General features: G+C 48.9%; 1 protein-coding gene across 1 annotated transcript; it reads left to right on the top strand.

Annotated features, from left to right (window-relative positions):
• The first annotated feature begins 789 nt into the window (after positions 1-789).
• Positions 790-15,922, top strand: LOC144734718 (protein shisa-like-2B). Its single transcript, XM_078617050.1, has 4 exons — positions 790-992; positions 13,871-14,010; positions 14,299-14,480; positions 15,917-15,922. Exons 1-4 carry the CDS (start codon positions 790-792, stop codon positions 15,920-15,922), a joined length of 531 nt encoding a protein of 176 aa, XP_078473176.1.
• The last annotated feature ends 1,058 nt before the right edge of the window (positions 15,923-16,980 follow it).

Genomic DNA, 16,980 nt, shown 5'->3' with positions numbered 1-16,980 from the left:
ACAAGACCAAAGCATCGACCCCCCCCCATCCCCGCCGCCCCCCAACACTGTAAACGTTGCATATGGCATGGCACAGGCAACAACAAAAAAACCTCCACTCATCCGATTAATGAACCAATGTGTCTATTTGAAAAAAAAACAATAATCTAAGCTTCATCTTATCGACAATAAAAAAAAATACGTGAGAGATTGAGAGGTAGGGAGAGAGTGAGGAACAGGCAGGGCGAGCGAGGAGGAAAGGGAGGGAGAAAGGGGAGGCAGAGGCAGGCAGCGAGGGAACGAGAGGCAGGGAGAGATGGTGACGGAGAAAAAGGAGAGAGAGAAAGAGAGGTAAGGAGAGGCAGAGCGGTGGGGTGTGGGGGCAAGGAGAGAGAGGAGGGGGGGAGAGAATCACGTGACGGAGAGATGAGAGAACGCACTCCGCCTGTCACCGTTGGATACCGAGGCGAGACCGCAGGCGACGCAGGCAGAACGGGGAGAGGGGAAGGGGAGAGACAGGGATGGAGATGGGGGTGAGCCAGACGCACGGTGTGTAGAGAGACACGTGGAGACACACACACAGGCAGGCAATCTATATTCCACGCAGTGGCACGCGGACACGCAGGGACCGTTTGCTGAGACACGCCAGGGCCAGGTACGGCTACGTGGTCGGAAGACGCGTGGAAGACGATCGACACAGCAAGGGGCCACGGACACCGAGAGGGCGGAGGACCCGTGGAGACAAAGAGCCGAGAGGCGTGGAGACGGGCGTGTTGGAGAGGGGGTGGGGGGGGGAAGACACACGCAGAGATGATGGGGGAGCATGCCGAAGGGTCACACGTGTGCACCGCCTACGAGACGGCGACTCACGACTCTATGTCCGCGTTCCTGTGTCCCCGCACGGGGGACCCATCGGAGTGGACCTACTGCTGCGGGTTCTCGGACAATAAGCACTGCTGCGAGACGCCGGACCAGTACTTCCCGTACCGCGGTGGTTACATGTGGTCCCTCAGGTGAGGCGTGGAGGAGACACGGCGAGAGACGTGGGGACGCCGGGACACGGGGTACAATTATAGGGGAGATTGTGTGTGTGTGGGGGGGGTCTAAGACGGGAGAGGCATGTAGAAGAGATGGGACACGGGGGGGGGGGGGGCATTGGGGAGATACGGGGCGCAGATGTGGAGATACAGGGGATACATCACTGAGACACACATCGGAGATATGTATACAACATTAATGGGGAATACGTACGGCGATACGGGCGAGACAATGAGATGCAGAGACACCTGGGATGCAGAATCACAGGAGAAACAAACGGGCTGAGACACGCCGGCAAGTGAGACAGACTCGATTGAGACAAACGCCCATCTACATCCCCCATCTGATTCACACAACTCGTTCATCACGTGTCATTCAATCACATAACTCATTCACAGCGCGTTCATGGACACATTCACACAACTCGTTCATCACATGTCATCCATCCACATAACTCATTCACATCTCATTCACACATTTACAAAGCTCATTCTTTCACACAACTCATTGGCAATCTCAATCAATCGCATTGTTATACTCATGAAAAACACATATCATTCCTTCACACAGCTCATTCATTCACATATTTGCACCGCTCACTGACACAGCTCATTCGTTCACATATATCATTTGCAGATCGACACAGCGAGCGAGATGATGCATTCGGATAGTGAGATAACCCATTCATTTTCACCGTTACACAGTCCATTACATCTCACGGCATTAATTCACGGCTGATTCCGAATTCTCATCCACTCTGATTCACACATTCAATTCCCAAATTTGTATTTAATTTACACATATCAACATAACCTCCCATGTATCTGTCTAACCACACACACGGTAACCACAGATACACAGTAACGCACAAACACACATACAATCTAAACACACACACCACACACACACACTTCCCATACCCCATCTCTGACATCCAGACATCACGTGGTTCATGTCTCCATGGCAACCTTGCATCAAATGGTCCCTCGCTCTGCTTCCCCATCTATTTCGCCTCCTGCTGAAACAAAGAGAAATGCCCCCCCCCCCCCCCCCGTGTCGCCTCTAACAGACTTTATTGTCGAGCCAGCGCTGTTAGCGAGCGCCGATGAAGGTGAAAGACGGGTGGGTGGGTGGCCAGCACCACTCGATTTGCCTCCACAGTGATGGTGTTGTACACATTGCCCCGTGCTGTTGTTGAGCACTTCACAAGGCACATGGACGACAACAACGACGACGACGACCATCGCCGTTCGCCGCTAAGTGGCAGTGACGTCGTCACGGTGCGTGTGCCAGGCTAGGTGCACCTTGAGGCGCTGTGAAGTGTCGGACGCTCGTCGGCAGGTCAGGGGGCACGCCCAGGAGCCATGGGTCGACTGGCTCCACGTAAATTTACTGGCGTAGGCACCACCTGTGCTCACAACTGCGCGGAATTGCTGCGTTTTATACCGCTCGTTGTTGTGAGCGTCGCTCCTCCGCCCTCCGTTGTTGTTGTTGGAGGGCGGCTGCCTGCAACTTGCCCAGTAGCAGCAGCGTCCTTCACGAGCCTCCTCCACAGAGGTGGACCTTGACGACGCTGGTACCGGTCACCGGCAAGTCCGATCAGTCCACGTCTTCTCGAGCTTCTCCATCAGACCAAACAGAAGCCAATCTTGATTTGAAGCTTTCGTGACTGCAGGAATCCATACTCTTTGGTTCTTTCGGTAAAGTCACGTGGGTAGAAAATAAAATGAATCACGACGTTTCGGGCGCAACACAAGCGTCCGTCATCAGGTGGGAAAGCATGGTCTGCTGCTGCTGGGGCAGACTATTTTAAAATGGAAGTGGCCGGGGCTGGTGATGTTAACGTGAGAAATTAGCATGTAAGTGTAAGATAGGAAGAGAGCGGCCTCCTCGATGATGTTTGAGCGTGGCTGGCCAATGCGGGCTTCATGACCCAGCCAACGCAGCCTCACTTGCCAGAGGAGTTCGCCGCTGGGGACTGAGTCCAGATCGTTCGTGGATCTGCGAGCTCGTCACACAAGCAAGTCTCGCCAGACCATGCAGGATGGGTCTTAGGCAGGCGAGCCTGAACGTTTCAAACCGGCGAAGATTTCCCTGTTAAGGGCTCCACGTTTCGCAGGTATAAAGAATGGTGGCATAACTGGCCGAGAAGACCCGGGGCTCCGTGTGGGAGCATTAGGGCAGGTAGCTTCCACACGGCGTTATGCAGCTGATGGAAATTACAATACTGCTCGGCTCATTCGGAGTGAGACCGTCACTGCCCATGTACGGAAACTTTGATATTCCACAACTGCCTCACTTCTCGTCATGTTGAGTCGAGAGGGTTGGAGTATTTGATGGCTTCAAACACCCAGACAGAGGGTTGGAGGGTTGGGGAATTTGATGACTTAAAACACCCAGACAGAGGGTTGGAGGGTTGGAGTATTTGATGGCTTCAAACACCCAGACATAGGGTTGGAGGGTTGGGGAATTTGATGACTTAAAACACCCAGACAGAGGGTTGGAGGGTTGGAGTATTTGATGGCTTCAAACACCCAGACAGAGGGTTGGAGGGTTGGAGTATTTGATGGCTTCAAACACCCAGACAGAGGGTTGGAGGGTTGGAGTATTTGATGGCTTCAAACACCCAGACAGAGGGTTGGAGGGTTGGAGTATTTGATGGCTTCAAACACCCAGACAGAGAGTTGGAGGGTTGGAGTATTTGATGGCTTCAAACACCCAGACAGAAGGTTGGAGGGTTGGAGTATTTGAAGGCTTGAAACACCCAGAGGGTTGGAGGGTTGGATAATTTGATGGCTTAAAACACCCAGACAGAGGGTTGGAGGGTTGGATAATTTGATGGCTTAAAACACCCAGACAGAGAGTTGGAGGGTTGGAGTATTTGATGGCTTCAAACACCCAGACAGAGGGTTGGAGGGTTGGAGTATTTGATGGCTTCAAACACCCAGAGAGGCGCTTTGCTTTTGTGTTTGCTGATGGTAAAGGCGCCGGTCTCTTCGTACATCACACACCACCACCAGCTTCGGCAGTGGCATCTCATCCCACTCCGATGCAGAGGAGTGAGCGCTAATTAACAGATCGTTACCATACATGGCATGGTTGACCAAATCGTAAGCCGTCCCTTGACTGCACCCCCGTGCATCGATCGGCCTCCCATTTTATCGGTAGCAGATGGAGATTCCACTGGAACAGCCATGGAGAGCGTCTCGAAGCACGTGGCCAAGGAAGACGTTACATAGCGGGGGGACGAGGGACGTCAAAAGAGACGCGGGAGGGATGAGGAGAGGTCGATGACGTCACGCGACACGGGTTAGGTCGAGAGGGAGTAATGACGTCAGGCGACACGGGTGAGGTAGAGGAGAGGGAGGGAGGAGAGGGAGTGATGACGTCGAGAGACGCGGGGGTGGTGAGGAGAGGAGGGGTCGATGACGTCACGCCACACAGGTTAGGTGGAGGAGCGGGAGTGATGACGTCACGCAACACGGGTGAGGTGGAGGAGAGGGAGTGATGACGTCACGCGACACGGGTGAGGTGGTGGTGAGGGGGTGATGACGTCACGCGATACGGGTGAGGTGGTGGTGAGGGAGTGATGACGTCACGCGACACGGGTGAGGTGGAGAGGGAGTGATGACGTCAGGCGACACGGGTGAGGTGGAGGGGGAGTGATGACGTCACGCGACACGGGTGAGGTGGTGGTGAGGGAGTGATGACGTTTAGAGACGCGGGAGTGGTGAGGAACAAGGGGTTGAGGCGAGATTAGTAATTGTCTTTTCGGCATTCATATGAAGAAAAGAAGAAATATTTCCGTCTGAATTAATCGGTTTATGAAATCATCAGAGTCTCTACATCGTCGCGGGTTCCTGCTTTATAATCCACGTGCTCCGTCACCGACGGAGAGAGAGAGAAAATAATAAAATTATTACAAATATTACATAGAAAACATAGGGGGGACATAGGCATGGAGTAGGGAGAGAGGGGGTAGAGAGAGAGGAGGGGGGTAGAGAGCTGAGTGTGAAATCTTTTGTCAAATATTTCATTTAAAAAGGGGAGGGTTACATAAAGCAAAGCATTAAAACCGAAATGATGAACGAAGCAAAGTGCCGACTACACCGAGCATCTTCTTGTTTCCTCTGATCGTAAAAAACACAGAGAGAGAGAGAGAAGTGCATACCGACACACAAACATCCCCCGGGTAGGGGCAAGTGCTGTTAGCGAGCACCGATTAAGGCCAACACGGTTGGGGTGGGGTTGACCAGCGAGCACGCCCGGCCGCCTTTGTCTCCCTAGTGCCGATGTCTACACACAGCACCAGGTACTCATTTGAGGCCGAGTCAACAGATGCCACACACGCACGCAACAACAGACATACACCCTAACACACACACACACAGAGACACACGCAAAAACCAAACAACATTCAAACGCACGCACGCACGCGCACGTCACAGGCACTTTGTGAAGAGATGGGGCATTGGTTCGAGGGAAAATGGAGAATTAAATAGGAACGAAGCGAAAGAGGGTGAGAGTGCAGGCCGGTTTCCGTGGAAACCCTCATTAAGAAGAACACGCGCGCGTCTCTCCGTCTCGACGTCAGCCGCGTGCGCCACGTGGAAGCCGGAGGAGGAGGAGGAAGATGGCGGCGCACGGAGAGCGCCTTCGACTGTTTCATTGCTTTGCTTTCGTGGCTTTATTTGGGTCATTTTCGAAAAGTTTTTCGGTTTGGCCACGTTTGTTTGTTGGAGTACGGAGTTAGACTGATGGCCTTAATCTAAGTTGTCTTGTGGTTGCTGTTGTTGTTGTTGTTGTTTGAATTGCATCCCACTGGGATTTTTGCACACTGCGTTGGTGTACGGTGCTTTTTCTGCAATATTTTGCTGTCTTTTCTTGGATTTTCTGTTTGCACTCAGTCACATAGTCACTTTAAGATGTTTTCTTGTTCATGTTTTTGATTTTTGTTTGTTGCGGTTGCACCCGATTCAAGAGCCGAATGGCTCACGGGGCTATACCTAATCAATGAACTTGAACTTGACTGGCCCTGGCTACTGCGCGATTGACGCTGGATCCGTCGGATTCGTATAGCGGTGTTTTGTAACTTACCAGGGAAGGTCCACCGAGCTGTCCAGCTCTCTTTCAGAAGCGACCTGGCCACAAATGATAGCGCGGCTTGTCACGTGGGAATTTATGGCAGACAAACCAGTCGAAGCGCGCGTTCATTCTGAATGTGGAGGTGGAAAAACAATCGGAGGAACCGGAGAAATTCTCACGCGACCAGGAGGAGGACATGCAAACTTCAAATGTACAGCAGGTGTCACGGTCTGGATCGAACCCACGACCTCCTGTATACCAGGCGAGGTAGTTAATATCTCGCCACTGCGGCGGACGTTGAGCCAAATGTGCACGGCCACTTGGGAGTGTGCTGTGGTGTAAACCGGCCTCAGCTCACAGCACTGACTGAACACCAAAAGCACCGAGTGAACATTGAACGAAAACGTACGTCGGGTCAACGTTGGGTCGAATGGTTCCAAACGCATGTGTTTGTTTAATGGGTAAACACGAGTGGTCCCCAGCAGTGTGTGTGTTTGTTTGTTTTATCTACAGTTGTCCCCAGAATATGGGGCTGCAGCTGAAACATTTGTAGACCGATCTTCTTTCTCAGAATGGCCTGGATTCTTTGTATCTGCATTTACATAGTTTAATGTGGTTAAAGTGAAAATTCGGGAAGAAAACAATAGAATTCGAAGTAAAAACATTTGAGAACTACATCAAAATTATGTTAATTTTAACATTCAACTTTACCGTTACATGAGATACATTCATGGATTAGGTTTGCATAATCAATAACGGCCCAAATAATGTAGAAGTTGTGGACAAATGCATATGGAAATATACTCAGAAATGAAATAATACCAAAAAATTTAACAGGAACAAAAACACAAACATTTCAGCACTTGGTGAACATCTCGACTAAATCAGAACTTTCCTTTCCTGACCTTCAAAGCTGCGAACTTGTGAAACACTTCATCGAAATAAATGCCTCTCGCCAACTCACTTTCAATTGATGTCGCAAGATCTAAAAGCCTTGACTGTCCCATTGTAGATCGCAAATAATTATTTATAAGTTTCAGCTTTGAAAAGCTCCTCTCACATGAAGCCACAGACACACAGATCGTCAGAAATAAGTTTAGGCTTAGTGAAAGGGTTTGGAGAGATTCTACGAAGTCCCATTCAGCTATGAATGTCAAAACGTTTAATGTTGCCCAATCTTTGGCTTCTTCCAGATCAATCTCTGCTGCTTTCAGGTGCCTTCTCAGCTTTGGTATTTCTATTAAAAGCTCACTCTCGGATACCTCATCATAGAAAGTGGTCAATTTGGGAATGGACACCTTTAACTCTTCTTCAGTGGCAGATAGGAGACTCTTCGCTTGAACATTCTCAAATATGGCTACTACTTTCTTGATGGCTCTTGATCTGATCTGGAGTTCAGAATGAAAGCCATCAATGCACTCAAGCATCACCCTCTTATTTTCTTATTGCATGCTCCCCTGCCATCTTCTTGAACCTGGCTTTTCTCTCTACTGCAATTCCATATTCGTCTGATTTTAAATGCGCCTGTTCAATTGAATGCTCCACTAGGTGACTGCACTCCTCGTGCAAAAAAAGTCTTAGCGCCTCGAGCTTTGTCACCACCTTGTCGAGAGTTCAGCCCTTAGTCTGCAGGTACTGCTGTGCAAGATTAACTTCCTGAAGTACATCACACCAGAAGTACAGGTAGCACTGTAAAGTGAAATCACAGACAGCAGGCAAAAGACCTTGTGCTGCTCCTCTTGTGTCCAAATTTGCCTGTGGATCACAAAGAGCTTCAATCGCCGCCACAAACTTATCGAACTTTTCTTTAACTGGCTTAACTGCAGCATAATGAGCACTCCAGCGTGTTGTTGATAGCCTTTTCACTGACACTCCAGTATGGTCAATTAACACATCCATCGATGGGTGGTAGCAGCAAAGAAAGAAAACATTGTCTCAAGAATTCCAAGAAATGTCACACGATGCATTTTCAGCAAAAGAGTGCTGACCGCACAAGTTAAGCGAATGGTCCACACATCCATTAAAAATAGCTTTCTTGTTCTTTTCCTGAAGAAGGGCTTGTACACCTCCATGGATTCCAGCGGTAGTGGCAGCATTATCGTAACCTTGAGCGCGTCACATCATTATGTCCAGTCCATCACCTTCAAGTTTTTTAAGAATGTCAGAACTGAGGTCAGCAGCTTTTTTTCACTTTCAAGGGAAACATCCTAGAAATACTTCCTTCACTTCAACTTTCCTATTGTTGATTTTTACTGATCACTTCGGACATCTGGTCAGTATGTGATATGTCAGGTGTGCTGTCGAACATGATCCCAAGGTACTTCGCAGACTTTATGTCCATGACGAGCTTCTTCACATGATTTGCCAGGGCACTTATAAACTCATTGTGAGTTTTTGGTGCAAGATAAGAGACCGATACTTTAAGTTTACATGTGCTCCGCTTTAATCTCATTAGGTGCTCTTTCAGCACTGGATCATATTTTGAAAGCGTCTCAACCATCTCAAGAAAGTTCCCTTTATTCAATGAACATTCATCTTCCTTGTGGCCACGGAATTCCAGATTCTGCTTGGCAAGAAACAATGTGATATCAAGCAATCTGTGCAAGATGTCCCTCCACTTTTTCCTCTCCATTTCCATCAAAGCAATAGTTTCGGCGTCAATTGTTTGGTGCAGCCTCAGTCCTCCTACCAAAGTTTTCCACTGTTCAAGGAAACGTAGGTGCTCTTAGGATGTCTCATGGTTATGCACTTTCGGGCTCAGTTTCCACCTCTTCTGAAACCCAGTTACAAATTTGGATATCGTATCTGTAGCACTAACGACAAACAGTCGGCAGTATAAACAGTATAAATTCATGCTGACGAGTGAGTAAACTATCCATGACCGCAGAATTTTCTCGCCATTTGGCATCACCTTGTAAAAACACTCTTTTGAAAGCTGGCGCACATCTCCCTTTGCTTGTGCATCTTGCCTTGCCGCAACACTGAAAGGCTCATCTTTGGTCTGGAAAGAAGCACTTCCCCTTTTGATGATTTGAACTCGAAAATTATCTGGAACTGGTATCTCCCAGAAAGAAACATCACGTAAAATTAGCCAATCTTTCTCCTTAACTTTACTCATCTCATTTACAGTATCATGGCTAGAGCCACTTTCAGCACTCTCTTCTGCTTCAAATTCTTCATTTTCCACTCCTTGTTCTTCTGCAGACCAAGGTACTCTGCAAACCTTCGGGCTACCTTCAAAGATGTGTCCATGAAGCCATCCAGATCTATAAACACGGAGACAATTTCAACCGAGAAGATGGGTATAAGCTGAGCAATCATTGGAAGGACGTTATTTACCAGGCAAAGTCGTAACTTGCTGTGGTGCTTCCATTCTTCCCTGCCGTTTGGCTGTTATCTCCGACTCTCTGAGTTGCATTGCCCTGTTGGGTGCCTCTGCATAAACGGGCTGGGGTCTCATGGCCACCTCTGCTCCCGTAGCCTCGATGTATCGATGGTTCTGGCTGTGTGATGGGCTTTGTGTCTCACTGACGCGACCACCGTTATGGTGGTTCACTTCTTGCGTGGACGCGCTTGCCTCTCACAGCGCAGTTAGCAGCGCCGCAGCTTGCGTTACACATAGACATGACATTAACTTGCTAATCCTCCTAATCTCCCTGCCTAATCTATCCCATCAACATAGTGCCAATCTCCCATTAACACTGCTGTGGTGCGCATATGCGAGATACTCTTATGCGGCGACGGGAGCTCATTTGATGCTAATCTCTCTCCGTTATTTCTCCCTAATCTCCTCCATTAACACAACTGACGTGCTTGCGCCCGGGGATGAAATTACTTTCCAGCTCAGACCCCGCTTTCTTGCCCATCGCCACATAAATAGCCTCTTGTTGTAACAGCTCTCTCGCTGGTTCAGCAGTTCCACTGCCGGATTATTTTTTTCTGCCTGATGACGACCGCTTGTGTTGCGATCGAAACGTCGTGATATATTATTTTTGGTTTTATTTTATTTTTCTACCTACGTAACTTTACAGAACGAACCAAAGAGTATGCTTAAATGTAATATTTCTTAGATTATATGAATACTAACAAAAACATTTTTCAACGGTTTTACTTTGTAATCAAAAGTTAGTCTACTTCCTGTTGTCCAATCAATTCCAAATTGTGCACACGTACTCAGATCCGGTGACAATGCATGCCTCTATCAAAAAGGTATCAATTAATCAATTAATTCGCAACTTTAAAGCAATTTACATTTTGTATGGACGCCATATTATTTGAAAAATATTTGTGTGGGTAAAAAACGCCGCGGTCCCTAAACTCTCGAATCGCTTCGCCCAAGAAGCAGGCGCCACGTGTCTCAGGCGCCATTGACGAACTTCTCGACCGTGAATTAAACGAAGTTGTTAATAAAACCGTTAAAAAAAATTTTTAAGGAGTTTTTTTGTAAAATATTTCTACATTGAATTACAACATTATTAGTTAAAACATTATTAGTAACTCAGCGGAAGCCTTTTTATTTTTCTCCTTTTCCTTTAATTACTACTTCAATCTCAAAAAAAGTTATTGATATAGGTTAACAAATACTAATTACCACAATATTGTAGCTAAAACACCAGAAAATGTGTCAAAATCAGCGACTATAAAACACCACCAGCGACGAAAACAACAGCGCGTGCTTGTAGCGCGTGCGGACGAAACCACGTGATTGGAAGCGTCATTGTAATTGGGTAATAATGACAGCTCTGACCGGAGCGCAATAGAAGGTTCAAAAAGTAAATTAGCATAGAGTTTTAGCCTTGTAGGTATATTGATACGGTACATGTCAGCTGGGCTTACAAACATTTTTTTGTTGTTATAACTAACTACAGAGACATTTTCATTAAAAAAAGAAATGTCTGCTGAAACACTTTGTCGTTTTGATGTCACCCCCTCTGATGGTGTCACCCGGTGCGGTGCGCACCCCCCGAGTGACGCCACAGGCGACGGATTTGCAAGCTCCGTCGAGCAATGTCGGGGTCTCGGTGTGCACATGTCGAGGGGACCAGGCTTTGTGCCACCAGCAGGAGGCATCATTTCCCCAACGATATGAGCTGTTGCGACCATGGCCTGGAGGCCAGAGGTCGCAAACGGGTTTTGATTCCTTACCCCGTACCCGGCCGCACCAGGGTCGAACACGGGTACCCGTACCCTACCCGATACCCGGCTACCCGTACCCGGCCGGGTATCGGGTAGGGTACGGGTACCCGATTGCGACCTCTGGGATGAAGCCATGTTGCAGGCGCGGGTGGGTTGATTCTAGGAACTTGAATTGTGAGAAGAGACAAGACGTTGGGAAATGAGTGACAAACAGTTACTCACCAGTGACTCACGGCCTACCCGTACCCGTACCCGGCCGCACCAGGTTCGCAAACGGGTACCCGTAATCAGCCGGGTACGGGTAGCCGGGTATCGGGTAGGGTACGGGTATCGGGTACCCGGTTGCGACCTCTGCTGGAGGGCTTTCAGATTCATTTTGCATTTAATAATCGCCAGCGAGCTGTTGGGGCCGGCACTGCAGACACGGCCGCTTTGCTCATGTTTCACTTTCAAGGCGCCAGCCCTTTGAAGTTTCTTCCCAAGGGTCTGAAGGTCTGGCGTTAGGGTCTGTCCTAATTGTCGGGGGGGGGAGATAAGACCGGAGCTATTAGTAGCGATGACAGCCACACTGATGATGTTGTGTGTAGTGTAGCAGCAGCAGGGATGTCGTTGATCTCGCGAGGTTCAAAGCCACGGTGTGGGAACGGATCTTTGAGGGGAGGGAGGTCGTTGTTGTGCCTGTGAATTCGGCAGGGATTTCCATTCGCTCGCTCAGCATGGCTATCGCCGGCTGGGAGGTGACTCGGCAGTTAAGGATCTTGAAACTTTAGTGTGAGACCTTAAAATACAACTACCGTGTCATAGGGGCCGTTCATAAATGACGTCACGCGATTTTTGACGACATTTGACCCCCCCCCCTTCGTCACATGGCGTCACAAAAAGTCAGACCCCTCCTCAAATATGACGTCACAAAGCTCTGCCCCCCCCCCCCAAAATAAAACATGCTTCAAATCGCTTTAAACTATTGTCATTGTAGTGCGTATTTAATGTGGCGCTGCACTCTGCTGTTGTAGGACAAAACATTTATTAACACGTCTATTTAATTAAGTAGAACGTGTTGTCTATATTTATTTAAAGTTGCGGATTTTGATGTGACGTCACATTTCTAAACCTCGTCACACATCGTCACAAATGTCGCCCCCCCCTAGGTGCGTGACGTCATTTATGGACGGCCCCTTGGTTTCAGAGATTCATTTGTTTATCCCCTGCACAGTATTGTACAGGGCTCAGCCGCTCTGTGTAACTTGCTGACCCACCCCTAGACATCTATGAACAGGAGCTTCATAGCTCATCGGATTTTTCCAGTCTAAATCAATAAAATCACTAAAAGTAAAAGTCGGTGGATTTGTATCCGTGGATTAGAATGTATCACTCAAGTACAGATACGTCGTTTAGAATGGACACTTACGCTCGCGATATGTGCACATCAAATAATATGTCGTAAGATTCGATTATTTTCTACTTTGTAGTGGGTTCGCATAAAACCTGCAGTCACAAGATATTATATACACACCACAACGGGGTGAAATGAAATATCATGAGCTTGAATCGTGATATTTAATCGAATTTCGATTTAAAGCTTTCGTGACTGCAGGGATTCATCTTCTTGGTTCTTTCGGTAAAGTCACGTAGAAGGGAAATAATACAATAATAAAAATTAAACAATAAAATCATCACGACGTTTCGATTGCAACACAAGCAATCATCATCAGGTGTGAAAACCACAGCAAGAAAATTTAGAAAAAAAACGCCACTTTTTTCAAAAAAAATATTGCTGTGGTTTTCACACCTGATGATGATTGATTGTGTTGCAATCGAAACGTCGTGAGAATTTTATTGTTAAAATTTTTATTATTTTATGATTTCCCTTCTACGTGACCTTACCGAAAGAACCGAACATATGTAATCGAATCACAAGAGTTATTTGCAACTTCTGACTTGTCTCGTGTATATATGTATGTTGAACTTCTTTGGCACCGTACGTAGCCAACCGTACTAATCGGAGGTGCGGTATGTGTGTGTGTGTCAAAATACTCAACGTGATTTCCTGCTTCAGTGAGCATTGCTGCATTGGTGTTCATCTCTTGTTTGCAGCCCTGAGCCAGTGACGGACATTCCACATTTCTGTGATGGCGGCGTGTATATCCATATGACAACCAGTGTTCACGTCCCCACGAAGTGTTACTCTTTTAATGGAAAACAAGAAAGAAAAACAGGAAAGCGAAGAGAGAAGAGGACGAACGAGAAATAAAAGGCAAAGAGGGTCAGAAGAGAAGAGCAATGGGGGGGGGGTGGGGTGTGGCTCCATCAGGGCCTTCATGCTGTTGCAGGGAGCGGCGTCTGTTTTCACAGGGGCACTGCACTCCCAACCCGGCGATCCGAGTTCAAATCCCACTCACAGCCAACACCGGTGACGAACATCTGAACCGGTGCTGGGCCTCCGTGTAAACATCAGCACGGGGCGAAATAAGCATGGGGCGGGCGTGGTGCTGGCCCCCCCCCACCCCCTCGTGTGCCGTGCCGGCCTGAACGGGTGCTCGCGAATTACACTTGGCTCAACAGTCTGTCAAAGGCTATCCGGGGGATCTTTTTGTTGTTGTTGTTGTCTTTGTGTGTGTCCCGCCGCGTGCAGCGTGGGCGCCCTCGTGGGACTCGGCATCGCCGGACTCATCCTCATCGCGTTCGTGCTCTGCGCCTTCGTGCTCTGCTACTTCTCCCTCTTCACCAAGCCTGCGCAGCGCCTCCCCTCGGGACTGCGCCTGCAGCCACTAGGTGCCGCCCTCCTCCTCCTCCTCTTCCTCCTACTCTTCTTCCTCCTCCTCCACCTCATTCGAACCCCGAGGGCACTGTAGTTGCCACATGTCCCGTTTTCTCTCTCTCTCCCAGGATCGTCCTCAATTTGTCCTGGGAAATCTCTAAGTCGAATTCACCACTCAAGAACATTGGCGGAACCAAGGGGGGGCAGTGATGGTGGGGAGATGGAAACATTGGTACTTGTGTGGTGACCCCGCCGGTGATAGCTCCGTGTAATAGGCCGCGTGTGTTTGGGACCCTCCCCAGGAAAGGATGAGCCGGACCGCCCAGCGCTCGGGGCCTACGCCGATCTGTCACCCGCACCGCACGCCCGGGGGAACGTGTCGTCGCCCACCACGCAGCACCTGACCTGCGAGACCCCCCTCACTTCCGAGTCGCGCCCCGAGGCGCTGAGAACCCTGCCAGGGTCGTCCGTCCAGAGCCCCCCTGTCCAGGGGTCCCCTTTCCCTGGGCCGTCCCTACAAAACGCACCTGTCCAGGGATCCCCTCTCCCAGGGCCATCCCTCAACAGCCCCCAAATTCAGGGGTCCCCTCTCCCTGGGCCATCCCTCCAAAACCCCTCTCTCAAGGGGTCTCCCCTCCCAGGGCCATCACTTAACACCCCAATTCAGGGGTCCCCTCTCCCACAGCCATCCCTTCACATTACACCCACACAGGGGTCCCCCCTCCCAAATCCTTCCCTCCCCAGTACCCCCATGCAGGGGTCCCCCCTCCCAAAGCCGTCCCTCTTGAGTCACCCCATCAAAGGTTCCCCACTTCTAGGGCCGTCTCTCCAGAGACCCCCCGTCCACGGGTCCCCCTTGCTGGGCCCAAGTCACAGTGAACCCTGACACGACAAGCATTTGAAACTCGGCCGAGCTGGGACCAGACCTGAGCAAGACGGGAGTGGGCCCGAGTAGCATCTCCATGACCCCTGTGACCTCATCCTCTCTGCCCATACTGCCCCTTCCCTCCATCTCCACATGTCTACACCTCCCACCATCTCGTCGATCTCCACCACAGTGCTCCAGATAAGGGGTTGTGTATCACTTTTTTTTAATTAACACAGTTATTGAGCACAGGCCCAGAGGCCCCAACACATCAAGCGGTCAGCAACGAACATCATCAAAATTGTTGAAACACTTCAGAATAATTTGCCCTTTCATTTTGACATGTGTGATAAATAATGGAGAAGATAAGTAACAAATACATAATTAGAGAATACAGTCCCCCCCCCCCGCCATTCACATATCTGGCGACTGCTCCTTCACTTACTCGCATCGGGGTTTTTTCCGCCAATCGAATTCCAGCGGTACGGCAACATTTGCTCAGCCTATTGCACTTAAATGCCGTCATTAGTATTTTTGATCCGTAAAACTCCCAGTACCAGAGTTATCTGGAGCACTGCCATCCTATCCACCCTACGCTCCCACCCCCGCCATACCCAGAAACCGTCACGTTGCAAACCCCTAAATCGTGAACACTCGCAGTGAAAATACGGCCAGACCCCATGAGCCATAGGTTTGGCTAGGGTTAGGGTTAAGGTACAGGCATGGTTGGGGCTACTGGGGTAGCTTTTTGGGGGTACAGCTCATGCTTGGCCAGCTAAAGTGTATCGAAGTAACAATACAGTATTAGTAATGCCAGTTACTTTCCCAGGAAAGTCTCAGTGAGTCTCAAAACTTTTGAGATGGAGGGTCTTTGCCTTGGGATGTTTGGCAATTTCTGAGTTGTTTAATATGGGAGAGAATACGGGAGGAAGAGGCGGAGTGCTCGGCACTGCCATCTCCTGGACACCTTAGGGGTAGTATTAATGGGAGTGCCAGAGGGTTTTTTTGGGGGGGGTTCGAGCTCGTGTTTGGTTAGCTCGTGTTGTTCGGAGCAGGGCTAGTGATTAGCACGGTCGGCAACGTATGGTGCGAAAGAAGTTGCAACATACATACGTGGTTGAATAGTGTGCATAAGGCGAGGGTCAGTGGCAGGTATCGGCTCTGGTTGGCTGGTTGGTTTGAGGCAGAGCTCGTGTTTGGGTTGGCTCCGAGATGGGGATAGTAGGGCTCGTGTTATGGCAGTAGTTGGAGCGTGTGGTTAGGATTGTTGTTGGTGGTCGGCTCGTATTCTCGGTGGTTGTCTAGATTTGGTTTGTCTTGGTTCTCCAGCCAAATGCTCAGAGTGGACTTGTCGCGTTGTCTTTGCTCGCTATTGGCTTGTGCAGCATTCCTCTGCTGGGCAGGAATCAAGGCAAGGTCAGGAGTGCAGAGGTTGAGAATAGTTGGTTTGAAAAAAACTATTTTCAAAATCAGAAGATGTATTTGTACTGGAGGAATCCGATGAGCTATAAAGCTCGTTTTCACAGATGTCGAGTAGGGACGGGAAAGAACGTCACAACAGTCTACTGGACCTGCAGGTTGGATTATGTCTATTTGGTAAAAAAATATATATTTATAAAAAAAAATTGGACATGTAGCTTGAAGTTTAAGGTGGCTGGGCAGTTGAGAAAGTAGAATAATTTGGCAAACATCCCCAGGAGGATCCTTCTGAAAGACTCTGCGAGGTTATGCTGTTGGGTTAACATTCCACAGAATGTCACACTTATGCATAAGTATGACTAGAGATTATTCCCGAACGAACATAATCACACTTCAGTCAGTGACCCAACTAATCTTTCAGTCTATGATATAATTAGCAAACCCACTTTGGCAGCTAATAACATGCTCCATACAAAAATGATGTGACCTCATGGCATCCAATTCCAGAGCCGTCACCCAAATCCGTGACTTTTATTTTAACCAATCACGAGAGATATATTCACGTGTGACGTTTAGGGCACGTGTTGCAGGGAAAGACAATTTATTGCCAATATATTTGGTAGGGAAATGTCCCAATTCTAGTACGAGGGTCACCTTTAAATGGCCCGTATTGTGTTGTCTTATATTTCACAACATGTGG

Source organism: Lampetra planeri, chromosome 3 (genome assembly GCF_965212315.1).
Source record: "Lampetra planeri chromosome 3, kcLamPlan1.2.h2, whole genome shotgun sequence".
Taxonomy (NCBI): Eukaryota; Metazoa; Chordata; class Hyperoartia; order Petromyzontiformes; family Petromyzontidae; genus Lampetra; species Lampetra planeri.
Note: the sequence above shows the minus strand (reverse complement) of the source record. Positions and strands in the feature narration are given on the sequence as shown.

What these genes read in the sequence shown, in the direction of transcription:
- LOC144734718 (XM_078617050.1), top strand. Translation starts at nt 790, where the DNA reads ATGATGGGGGAGCATGCCGAAGGGTCACACGTGTGCACCGCCTACGAG. An exon ending in GGTTACATGTGGTCCCTCAG is followed by an intron (nt 993 to 13,870) that starts GTGAGGCGTGGA and finishes CGCCGCGTGCAG; the next exon opens with CGTGGGCGCCCTCGTGGGAC. An exon ending in ACTGCGCCTGCAGCCACTAG is followed by an intron (nt 14,011 to 14,298) that starts GTGCCGCCCTCC and finishes GACCCTCCCCAG; the next exon opens with GAAAGGATGAGCCGGACCGC.